Source organism: Elephas maximus, chromosome 14, assembly GCF_024166365.1.
Source record: "Elephas maximus indicus isolate mEleMax1 chromosome 14, mEleMax1 primary haplotype, whole genome shotgun sequence".
NCBI classification, from domain to species: Eukaryota; Metazoa; Chordata; class Mammalia; order Proboscidea; family Elephantidae; genus Elephas; species Elephas maximus.
The window spans coordinates 95,112,937-95,125,436 of record NC_064832.1 but is presented as its reverse complement, the minus strand read 5'-3'; the positions used below and the strand labels follow the sequence as shown (position 1 = coordinate 95,125,436).

At 44.1% G+C, this 12,500-nt stretch overlaps 1 protein-coding gene across 11 annotated transcripts in view; it reads right to left on the bottom strand.

Moving 5' to 3' along the window:
• The window catches only part of FRY (FRY microtubule binding protein), a 524,498-nt gene that overhangs the window by 130,746 nt on the left and 381,252 nt on the right, over positions 1-12,500 (bottom strand). For all 11 annotated transcript variants that reach the window (XM_049853229.1, XM_049853227.1, XM_049853221.1 and 8 more), the window contains 6 exons: positions 12,396-12,482; positions 6,554-6,813; positions 5,813-6,005; positions 4,869-4,993; positions 2,628-2,685; positions 175-266 (listed from right to left, as the gene is read on the bottom strand). In XM_049853229.1, the coding sequence (XP_049709186.1) occupies positions 175-266; positions 2,628-2,685; positions 4,869-4,993; positions 5,813-6,005; positions 6,554-6,813; positions 12,396-12,482 (815 nt within the window). The remainder of the gene's footprint in view (positions 1-174; positions 267-2,627; positions 2,686-4,868; positions 4,994-5,812; positions 6,006-6,553; positions 6,814-12,395; positions 12,483-12,500) is intronic.

Genomic DNA, 12,500 nt, shown 5'->3' with positions numbered 1-12,500 from the left:
ATATCCAGTGTAAGTAGGATATGGGGGGCAGCAGGGGAGGCAAGCTTTTTCTGACTTTTCTGAACAAAATTTAGAAGTGATGTATTCAATGAAAAGAAAAAACAGGAAGGGAGAGAGAGACAAAGGACCAGTCCGATGAGGAGAGAGGACCTCAGAAGGATTCTGACCCCCCACCTGTCACTTATCACACCAGCGTCGGCCAGAAGTTCAAAAATTCGAAGGAGCTGTAGTCTTAGCAGATCTCGCCGTTCTCGGCGCTTCTTGTTCTGTGTGGAAAGAGGTGATGACACCAGTTATAAAACCAAAAACCAAACCCAGTGCCGTCGAGTCGATTCCGACTCATAGTGACCCTGCAGGACAGAGTAGAACTGCCCCATAGAGTTTCCAAGGAGCGCCTGGCGGATTTCAAACTGCTGACCCTTTGGTTCGCAGCCGTAGCACTTCACCACTACACTACCAGGGTTTCCAACACCAGGGTTTCCAACACCAGGTATATAAAAAAAAAAATAGACGTGGGCAAAACAGTGTTAACTCTGCTTGAGAAAGTCATGGTAAGGAAAGGCATAATCTTGCCATTTACAATTTTCTAAGCATAAAGGACAAAATCTATTTATTTTTCTTTCTTCCTGATCTTTAGAGAAAATGCTTGTTATTACAGGCTATAAGAGGAACAGATCATCCAGTGGGCCAATGAATATTTATAAGACGGAAGTGCTCAGAACTAACAAGCGCTGTTTCCCAGCTGTGCCCAGGGTCGCTGAGACGGAAGCATCTAAAGCAAGTAGAAGGGAATGTAAAACTTGTTGCCATCATTTCGATTCCAGCTCATAGCAACCCCTTTGCTGTAGAGTAGAACTGCCCCATAGGGTTTTCTAGGCTGTGATATTTACAGAAGCAGACTGTCACATCTTTCTTCTGTGGAGCAGCTGGTAGATTCGAACCTCCAACCTTCTGGTTAGCAGCCAAGTGCTAAACCACTACGCCAAAGGAATATGGGACACTAAGAATCCCGCCAGCTCTGGTCTCGGAGGTAACACTGTTTGCTCTTATTCAGACGGCTAAGTTCTTTGTCAACCACTCACGCCAGACACGTGTGTTATAAAATAGTCACTGCTGGTGGTATCCAAGCCCAGAGTCAAGTGTGCTGCTGAGTCGATGCTGACTCATAGCAACCCCAAATGACAGAACAAAACTGCCCCATAGGGTTTACTAGGCTGTAATCTTTACAGGAGCAGATCCCCAGGTCTTCCTCCCACGGAGCTGCTGGTAGTTTGAACTGCTGACCTTTCAGTCAGCAGCCGAGTGCTTAGCCATTTCACCACCAGGCCTCCTTCGACTGCACATAAACACGTTCTTATAATAAAAAACGAGGTGCCCTAGTGGCCTAGAAAACCCCGTGGGGCAGTTCTTCTTTGTCACATGGGGTCACTCGGAGTTGATATCGACTTGACAGCACTCAACAACAACAACGAAAAATTTCTGTTTCTTATATCGACTACACGGGAGGCTATCTTTTTAGTCTTTTTTTTTATTATTATTATTATAGTACATTATAACTTTATCTTTTACGGAATTCATTTCAGGGAAGTTGATGTTGAGAGAAACGCTTCATATGGGCACTGGGAAAAACAGTATTCTTTACCGTCTAACTCCTGGTTAAGCTCTCCCTTCCCTAAACACCTCCCCCTCAAAAAACAAAAACAAAAACAAAAAAAAACCAGGAAAATAAACTAAAACCCCAAGTTCAATGCCAACTCCTAAGCCTCCCAGAAAGGAGCGTCATAACATCACATACATGGCTGAGTCATTTTGCTCTTATAATGTTTACCCATTCCCCGTTGCCGTCGAGGCGATTCCGACTCATAGGAACCCTATAGGACAGAGTAGATCTACCTCATAGAGTTTCCAAGGAGCTCCTGGTGCATTCAAACTGCCAACCTTTGGGTTAGCAGCCATAGCGCTTAACCACTACGTCACCAGGGTTTCCCTTATAATGTTAGGACATGAAATTAAAAAAAATCCAGGGCCGTCAAGTCGATTCTGACTCATAGTGACCCTACAGGACATAGTAGAACTGCCCCACAGGGCTTCCAAGGCTGTAACTCTTCATGGAAGCAGACTGCTGTGGAGCTGCTGGTGGGTTCCAACCTTTTGGTTAGCAGCTGAGCGCTTAACCACTGTGCCACCTGGGCTCCTTAGGACATGAAATAGGAACCATATTATACTAAGTACTCAGTAAATACTGGAAAATAACAAAAATCACAGAAGTTAAAAAAATTTAGATTCATCGTTAAAAGCATACTTGGATGTTCGTATTCCTTAGGGGAAACCACTGTCCAAATAAAACCACAAACCCAACCAGTTGCTATAGATCCAACCCTGACTTAAGACAACCCCATGTGTATCAGAGTAGAACTGTGCTCCATACAGAGGGCTTCCAATAGTTGATTTTTGGGCAAGTAGATCACCAGGCTTTCTTTTGAGGTGCCTCTGGGTGGACTCCAACCTCCAACCTCCAACCTTCCTGTTAGCGTTAACTGTCTGTATCACCCAGGAACTCCTTGTCCAAATAAACCAAGGTGTTAATTACTTAAATTAGAAAACAAACAAACAAACAAAAAACTTACCTCTGGTCTTCGTTCTAGGGCTTCTTTCATCAATGGATGAAGCTCTTCTACCAATTCTCTACGGAGGGAAAGGGTCAGCATTTAAAATCCATTGCTGTGACACCAAACTTGTCACCAAACATAGTCATTCACTCCCAATTGTCTGCCTTTATATTTTGCTTCTGGCTTCCCTAGTTGCCAGTCTCTTGGTGAAGCAGGTGACAGGTATTGGTCCAATCTTTGCATTACTGGTAGTAAGCCCCGAGCTCTGCATATAACTTCTGCTCAATAAATATCTGTTGGTTTGATTTTCATTTAAAGTTCTGAAGACCTCCAGGGCAGAAAATTCTATCTGAACAATTAAATAAACAATATTTACCAGGCATTTACTAACTTCAAAGCACTCTATTACAAAGTATGGGACTGAAGATAACCAAAACAGAATCCCTGTAGACAAGAAATTTTCAGTCCAGCTGCAAGAAAAGAGGCAGGTGCAACTACTATGTCACTACCTTTGGGATCTGTGCTCAGGGGACTGACTTGTAGTTTATTTTAAAACGGTCTTTTTGGAATTTCGGACCTAAATTCTTTTATTTGAGCCATAAGATAAATATAAATTATGGCAAGTGCTATAGTATTGAGGTTCTCATTGAAAGCTTTTCTCTGTGTAATAAAAACAAAACTCTCGATCACATTTATGTATATCTACTATTACATATACACCTGTCCTCATTATTTCAAATTCTCTGTTTTAAACCTGCTATAGGGTCGCTATGAGTCAGAACCAACTCGATGGCAGTGGGTTTTTTTCGGGTATCTAATTGACGGGATTGATGGAGTCCTGGTGGTACAGTGGTAAAGAGCTTGGCTGCTAACCCAAAGATCGGCAGTTCAAATTCACCTGATGCTTCTTGGAAACCCTATAGGGCAGCTCTACTCTGTCATATAGGGTTGTTATGAGTCTGAATCGAATCGATGGCAACGGGTTTTTTTGTTTTGTTTTCATCTAATTGGTTGTCTTCTTTAGGAGATAATTTCTGAGCTGGTACGTTAAAGCAGACAAAATGATGAGACCTTGCCTGTAACCATACTAGTGTCTCAGTATTTTGTCTACGGTACGTGCCAAGTCTGAAAACCTACTTTCTATTAGGGTGCTTTGTGCTATTAGACGCCACCCTCTGGAAAAATCCAAGGACAGAAGGTACACTCTATGGCACTCTGCACCGAGAGAAGGCAAGCCTGGGTTCTGCCCCCAACGTCTGCAACGTGAATCAGATGCTAGAATTTCTTCATCTGAGCAGTGGGAATAACACTAACGGTCTCCTCTGCCTAACAGCTATATTTTGCCAGATATTTACCATGTGCGATTCCATGCTTAATCTTCACAACACATCTGGGTTTTTTTATTATACCAATTTTTTTTTAGAGAGATACACATTCTCTAATTTTATTTATTATATCAATCTTCCATGTGAGAAAACCGTGGCCCAGAGAAATTACGTTTCCTACATCCACATGGCTAGTCAATTGTACAATCTTACCTACTTCTGGGAATACTGAGAGACTAAGAATTATAAAAAAGCTGTAGGTTCTTTGGGAAAGAATGTTAGGTCATTCTATGGAATTGTTATTGTCGTCTTCCTGTAGTATTTATGTATGACTCTTTGTCTTAAGTTTTAACCTGTTAAGCACTGGGTAACTGGTGCTCAGGGAGACAGAACCCACAATTATTTTTATCAAGGATAATGTAACAGACCTTTTAAACAGCCTCTAAAATGTCCATAAATCTTTGTTGTTGTTGTTTTGGGGGGCTGTTGAGTTGATTTCTGACTCATAGTGACCCCACGTGTAGAGCAGAACTGTCCCAAAAGGTTTCCTAGTCTGTCATCTTTACAGGAGCAGATGACCAGGTCTTTCTCCCATGGAGCTGCTGGTGGGTTTGAACCGCTGACCTTTTGGTTAGCAGCCAAGCCACCAGGGCGCCTATTTCACTGATCTAAAACAAAGCTTGCAAGTAGGATACAATCTGAGTGGTGCCATTGAAGTTGCAGTGACTGAAAGCTAAATGCGAGGTAGCTGCAAGAAATGCGGTTACCCGGCTATCAGCCGAGGAAAGCACAACAAGACAAACATGTAAAGGGAGCACACAGAGACATACACCCCCAGGCCACCACCGACAGCAAACTCAAACCCAAGTTAGAGCAAGAAACACCGTCACAGCAGCACACACGCATCCAGAGCAACTCATTGAGGCCACTGTACCTGAAAACAAGGGTGTTTGTTCTTCCAAATCCCAAGACCAAGGACTCCGTGATCTCAACGCTCTCCAGTCTCATCAAAGGCACCAACTGCTTTAACAGAACGCCCACCGACGGGGTGCCTATGGCCTGAAACGAATTGATGTAAAGTGAAAGAGAGGCAATGAGTTAACTGAGGGTTCCCTAACCCAAACAGGATTCCACCATCACCGTTCTGAAGCACCGGACCACACCCCAGAGCACTGCCAACGTTTCAGGAAACAGAAAAACAAACCAATCAACATCAAAAAAACAACCCATGAGTTTAACACCGCACAACGGATGTACGTCTTACTGGGACACAAATTCTAAAGAATATTTTTTATTTTAAGAGCCTTCTTTACATGAATCACTTGTTGTTCTTAGGTGCTGTCGAGTTGGTTCCAACTCATAACGACACTATGCACAATAGAACGAAACACTCCCCAGTCCTGCACCATCCTCACAAACATTGTTATGCTTGAGCCCGCTGTTGCAGCCACTGTGTCAATCCATCTTGTTGAGGGTCTAACTCTTTTTTGCGGACCCCCTACTTTATCAAGCATGATGAACCACTTAAGCCTACAAAACTATCTCTAATTTTCAAATAAGCTAATACTTAGTGAGGAGTGAGAGAGATGTGGTATGTAGGACCCAGATCAAGCCTCAAGGAATTTTAATAAATTAATACAAGTCACTGTAAGGTTTGAAGCAAGTTTGATAACTTCTCGTTATCTTCTGCTTCCCACTTGCCAGGGAGGAAGGATAAATTATTCACATGAATGCTCAAGGGGCTTTAGAAATGTGTAGGGTGAAAATTTGACCCCATACAGTCCAGATGGCAGGCACAGCACAGTGTCCACTGCGAACTCCAGACAAACAAGCTAAAAAAGCCTTAGAGGACAATTCTTCTGAAGCATGGCATGTCACCTTGTTATCGTAGCTCACGGTACCATCAGGCGTGGTCGCCATGATTTCTGGAGTGGAAGCTCGTAAGTGACCGGGGCTCATGATACTGGGCTTCGCAACTCCAAAACAAAGAATGAGGTAATTCCTCCACAAGGTAACGTAGTTGTCTCCGCTGCTGGTGGCACTGCTGGTTTTCTTGGCATTGATTGGGCTGCTAGAAATACAGAGTTGAAAACAAGACGGAAACTAAGTTCCTGATTTTAAATGTCACTTATTAAATAAAGATATCAGAATGGGCAGATAGAGTTGAAGAATACTCCGTCAAGGTTATTGAACAGGCAATTTAAGCACTGGACGGGCAGCTGAATAGAACGTTAGGGTCCCTTTCACCACAGAGGGTCTGAGATTGTACAGTCAGTCATACTGATTGTTAAGGAAACGATTAGCTCTCAATAGGACCGTGTGATCTGTTTTCACCCAATATTGAGGATTCCGAATGAGGAAGTTCAGAAACTACCAGTAACCAGCTGCTGTCACGTTGACTCTGACTCATGGCGCCCCATGTGTGTCAGGGTAGAACTGTGCTCCACAGGGTTTTCAGTGGCTGATGATTTGGAAGTAGATTGCCAGGCCTTATTCCAAGGTGCCTCTGGGTGGAAACTAGGGAGGATTATAACATTCCAAACGCTTATATACAAGCTGAAAATTTAGAGGGCAACTGGTAGAGCAAGCAGATGGGCAGGGAACCCACGGACTCCTTACTTTGGGTCCACGAGAGGCATCACCGCCTGGAGCCGAGTAAAGGCGTAGGGCCAGGCGTAGCTGAGGGCTGTGGGGCAGTGCTTGGGCAGGTTCTCCTGCCGCAGGAAGCTGAAGAGGCAGAGCACCCAGGGGTCTTTGACAGACTGGGCGAAAATCCAGACGTGGGAAGGGCTTTTCACATCGTAATGGCTGTTGACCAGGCCTGCGTTCCACTCGACCAACCACTGCAGATCCACACTGTGGGTCAGTGGCAAGGTGGCCTGCAGGTAAGAGACAGGCAGTGAGTCCACGGCCACCTGTAAGTCATATGGCCTCTTCACGGCTTAGCCACAACGCTCCTCTCTCCACATGCCCTTGCCCACTGTCTGTGCACTGGGATGGCTTTGCATCCGAGCGCTTATCCTGTACTTACCGTATGAGGACTTGCTGTGTACTCATTAGCGTTCCCTAGGACAGCGGTACACAGCGGGAGTGCAAAGCTCAAGGACAGGGTCAGACATTATCCAGTTTTACATGGCGCACACCGCTGAGCAATGATCCCCGGAAGACAGTCGCCAATACTTGTTGAAGAAATACTTAACGTTAAACCCATAACCCACTGCTGTGGCACTGATTTAGACCCATAACAACCCCGTGGGACAGAGCAGAACTGCCCCATACGGTTTCCGAAGCTGTAAGCTCTAAGGACACAGACTGCCTCATCTTTCTCCCATGGAGCAGATGGTAGGCTCGAGCTGCCGACCTTTCAGTTAGCCACCAAGTGCTTTAACCACTGAGCCACCAGGGCTCCTTAGATAACATTGATTTAATCTTGGTCATGAACCTACAACTTTAAGATGCCGAAAAGTTATTGATCTATGTGGTTCATAATTTTTTTTTTAAATCCACGTATTGCATTTACTTAGAACTAAACTCAGTATTCCAGTTGCCATTGAATTGATTCCAACTCATAGCGACCCTGCACTACAGGGATAGAAATCGGACTTTTTTTTTTTTCCCTGCTTGGGTTTTTGGTTTATACCTTGGTCAATATATCTTAATTTCTCTGAACCTCATCTTCTCCTGTAAAATATAATTAAAGTTATCAGAAATCAGACTATTTTAAAATGTCACAAGTATAAAAAAAAATTCCCCAAACTCCTCATGAGTCCTTAATAGGGTAAAAACACCTAAGGAAAAACTAGCACGGCTTCTGAAACACACTTGTCTTGAATAGCTTCAGCATTTTACGGAATTTAGAACCAACTAGATCATAGATCATTTTATCAGGCAATTCTGCTCCATCCGATAGGGTTGCTATGAATTGGAACTGACTCAACGGCACACAACAACAACAGATCATTTCATAGTGGCACAGTGGTTAAGCACTCAGGTGCTAACCAAAAGGTCAGCAATTCAAACCCATCAGCTGCTCCACAGGGGAAAGAAGCAGATTGCCTTGGAAACCCTATGGGCAGTACTACTCTGTCCTATAGGGTTGCTGTGATTTGGAATTGACTCAATGGCAACGGGTTTGGGTTTTTTTTTTTTTTTTTAATTAGTATTACCTAGCCACGATCTTCTTTATCTTCACTTAACTGAAATACCTTCCTTTGACTTAGAGAGAAGGCTCAGTGCAACCCTTTCTCTGAAGGGCACCCAACTCATGATTTTGAGGTGAGACACCTACTTATTCTTGTTCCACGATTCCAAGCTGACACGTTCCAAACCTCTTGGATGGTAAAGTATATGCACTGTGGTCATTGTGTGCCATTGAGTTGATTCTGGCTCATAGCGATCCCATGTAACAGAGCAGAACTTCCCCATAGGGTTTCCTGGGTTGCAATCTTTACAGGAGCAGCTTGTCAGATCTTTACCCTATGGAACCGCAGGGTGAGTTCAAACCATTGACCTGTTGCATAGCAGCCAAGCACTTAACAGTTATGTTATCAGGGCTGCTTAAAAAATATACATACATATACACATTAATATGTGTGTGCGTGTGTGTGTATATATATATATATATATATATGGAGCCCTGGTGGCACAGTGGTTAAGTGCTCAGCTGCTAACTGAAAGGTGAGTGGTTTGAGCCCACTGGCAGCTCCATGGGAGAAAGGCATGGCAGTCTGCTTCTGTAAAGATTACGGCCTTGGAAACCCTATGGGGCAGTTCTACTCTATCCTATAGGGTCTCTAGGAGCTGGAATCAACTCGATGGTAACAGGATAGAGATATATATATACATATATATATATAATATACACACACAAAGAGATAGATATCAAATTAAAAAAAAAAAAAAAACCAAACCCGTTGCCATTGAGTTGATTCCAACTCCTAGGAACCCTACAGGACAGAGTAGAACTGCTCCATAGGGCTTCCATGGGGCACCTGGTGGATTCCAACTGCTGACGCTTAACCAGACACTTTACCACTGCACCACCGGGGCTCCTCTGGTGAGAAAAGGAGCGTAAAATCACCTGGCCAAAAGCAGTACAATCCCACTTACATGAAATGTCTAGAATAGGCAAGTGTATAAAGACCAAGAAGGTGCCCTGGTGGTGCTAATGGTTAAGCCCTTGGCTGCTAACCGAAAGGTGAGTTCGAACCCACCAGCCGATCCATAGGGAGAAAAGACCTGTCGATCTGCTCCTGTAAAGATTACAGCCTAGGAAACCCTATGAGGCAGTTCTACTCTCTCACAGGGTCACGATGAGTCGGAATCAACTCAGTGGCACACAACAACAACACAAAGATCAATGTTGTTCGTGATTACCAGGGGTGGCGTGCGAGGGAGGGGGAAAGGAGGAGCCATTGCTCAGGGGACACCGAGCTTGTATTAAGGGTAATGGGAAAATGTGGAAACGAAAGTGTGATGGTTGGACAAGATCATGAACGTGATCAATGTCGCTGAATTGTACGTGTAAAAAAAGTTGAGATGGCGACTGTTTTGTTACATATATATTTACCAAAAAAAAAAAAAAAAAAAAAAAAAAGCAGGCCCCCAGTGAGTAAGTTTCTTTCTTCATCCTTCATCTCCCCTTTCTGTGTGTGTATCTTCCCAAGTGCGGTCTTCCCGACTTGGGTACCCCCGACTCAATATTTTGATTCTGATAAACATAGAAAAAAATCACATAAACAGAATGCAATTTTGTTATCTGTAACCTACCTAACCTGTTGCCACGGAGTTGATTATGACTTATAGCAACCCTATAGGACAGAGTAGAGCTGCCCCATTGAGTTTCCAAGGAGCGCCTGGTGGATTCGAACTGACAACCATTTGGTTAGCAGCCAGTAGCTCTTAACCATTATGCCACCAGGGTTTTCCTTATCTGTAGGCATATGCAATACGCATTTAAAACAATCCGAGCGGACTATTCTATGTTAGCACAATTTCAGTTTCTAAAAGAGGTGAGACCACTTTTCTTATCGCTGTTAAGGGCTGCAGGGCTTGGCTGAAAGTTTCAGCAATTATTACTGCTATTGTTCTCATAAGCAAGAGGGAGTCACTAAAAAGGGAGAACTGTGTTCCATCTCAGAAAAGGCCGTGAGAAGCTCACAAGTGTTCTCAGGTTTTGTGTTCAGGTATAGGACAAGTTTCTGCACGGAGCATCGGCAATGTAGATTCTACAAGCTGTCTCAGGTACGCCCTGCCTAAGGAGCCCTGGTAGCTTGGTGGTTAGAAGCTCGGCTGCTAACCAAAACGTATGCAGTTCGAATCCACCAGCTGCTCCTTGGAAACCCTATGGGGCAATTCTGCTCTGCCTTATTGGGTCGCTATGAGTTGGGATTGACTAGACGGCAATGGGTTTTTTTTTTTTTTTCTCTTCGGCTGTTTAGCTGAAATGAATCCACGGGCCATGACTGCACTTTTATTATTTTTTTTAAATCAGGTAATTAAGGTTAGTTTCAATTCCCCTTTGACATGTTCAGGAAACTGAAAGCTGCCAATTTCCTTTTTACAAGGAAGAATATATTTGTGTAGCAGATAACGCACTCCTGGGTGCAGAGTGCAAACAAGTACAGCCCTGGCTCTAACTCCTTCTTTCTGCGTGACTGTGGTCCTGCCACTTAACGGTTTTTAAATTTTCTTTTATTTTGGTGAAAGTGTATACAACCAAAGATACACCATTTCAACAATTTCCGCATGTACAATCCAGTGACACTAGTCACATTCTTCAAGTTGTGCCACCACACTCGCTCTCCTTTTCTACCACCGCTATTTTTTTTTTTTAACTTTTATTAAGCTTCAAGTGAACGTTTACAAATCCAATCAGTCTGTCACATATAAGTTTACATACATCTCACTCCCTACTCCCACTTGCTCTCCCCCTCTTGAGTCAGCCCTTTCAGTCTCTCCTTTCGTGACGATTTTGCCGGCTTCTCTCTCTATCCTCCCATCCCCCCTCCAGACAAGAGCTGCCAACACACTCTCCAGTGTCCACCTGATTTAATTAGCTCACTCTTCATCAGCGTCTCTCTCCCACCCGCTGACCAGTCCCTTTCATGTCTGATGAGTTGTGTTCGGGGATGGTTCCTGTCCTGTGCCAACAGAAGGTCTGGGGAGCATGGCCGCCGGGATTCCTCTAGTCTCAGTCAGATCATTAAGTATGGTCTTTTTATGAGAATTTGGGGTCTGTATCCCACTGATCTCCTGCTCCTCAGGGGTCCTCTGTTGTGCTCCCTGTCAGGGCAGTCATCGATTGTGGCCGGGCACCAACTAGTTCTTCTGGTCTCAGGATGATGTAGGTCTCTGGTTCATGTGGCCCTTTCTGTCTCTTGGGCTCTTAGTTGTCGTGTGACCTTGGTGTTCTTCATTCTCCTTTGCTCCAGGTGGGTTGAGACCAATTGATGCATCTTAGATGGCCGCTTGTTAGCATTTAAGACCCCAGACGCCACATTTCAAAGTGGGATGCAGAGTGATTTCATAATAGAATTATTTTGCCAATTGACTTAGAAGTCCCCGCAAACCATGTTCCCCAGACCCCCGCCCTTGATCCGCTGACCTTTGAAGCATTCATTTTATCCCGGAAACTTCTTTGCTTTTGGTCCAGTCCAATTGAGCTGACCTTCCATGTATTGAGTGTTGTCTTTCCCTTCACCTAAAGCATTTCTTATCTACTGATTAATCAATAAAAAACCCTCTCCCACCCTCCCTCCCTCCCCTCCTACCACCGCTATTTTAACCTCACTGCCCCTAAGCTTCCCACCCAACCTTTGCTGAGCTAACCAAAAGGCTGGTGGTTCAAATCCACCAGCAGCTCCTTAGAAACCCTAGGGGGCAGTTCTGCTCAGTCCTATAAGGTTCCTACGAGTCAGAACTGACTCGACAGCAATGGGTTTTGGCCTTTTAGATAATTCTTTAGAAGAGCCCAATGCTCAAAGCGGACACACTTTCCTAATTACGGTAGGCTATTTTTTGGTTCAAAGACTTCAGGGGATGGTTTTGGTTTATGGCTTAATGTTTCTGAGTTTAACCACTGTGAGGGTCAAAGAAGTAATAAAGGTGAAAGTACCCTGTAAGCTGCACGGCGCCACGTAAATGTGTCACACAGCATAGGAGCACTGAGTAAGGCGGGGTAGTTCATCGAAGAATCCTGAGCCATTCTTTTTGAAACTGTGGTTTAAAAATACGATCTCTAATCCTAAGGCTCAAGTTTTGTTGGCAACTGATTTGAGTGTCCCCTAAGCCAGCATTTAAAAAGCTCGCTTTGTTTTCATAAATACCTTTGTGTCAGTTTATCGATTTGACACCAAACCCCAGAGTTCGTCCATACAAAATTTCTATGTCTCTCTTTTTCAGATCGGTCCAGAGCTTATACATAAAGACTAGTAGTGACTGGGATCAAATATGTACTTACTGAGTCAGAAACAGCCACGTGAATAAAACTGTCAAGGATGGAGGAGCTCAGTTGATCCATCACGTCAATCATAGGCCTGTCGTCGTCCTGTGCAAAGGACAGGCA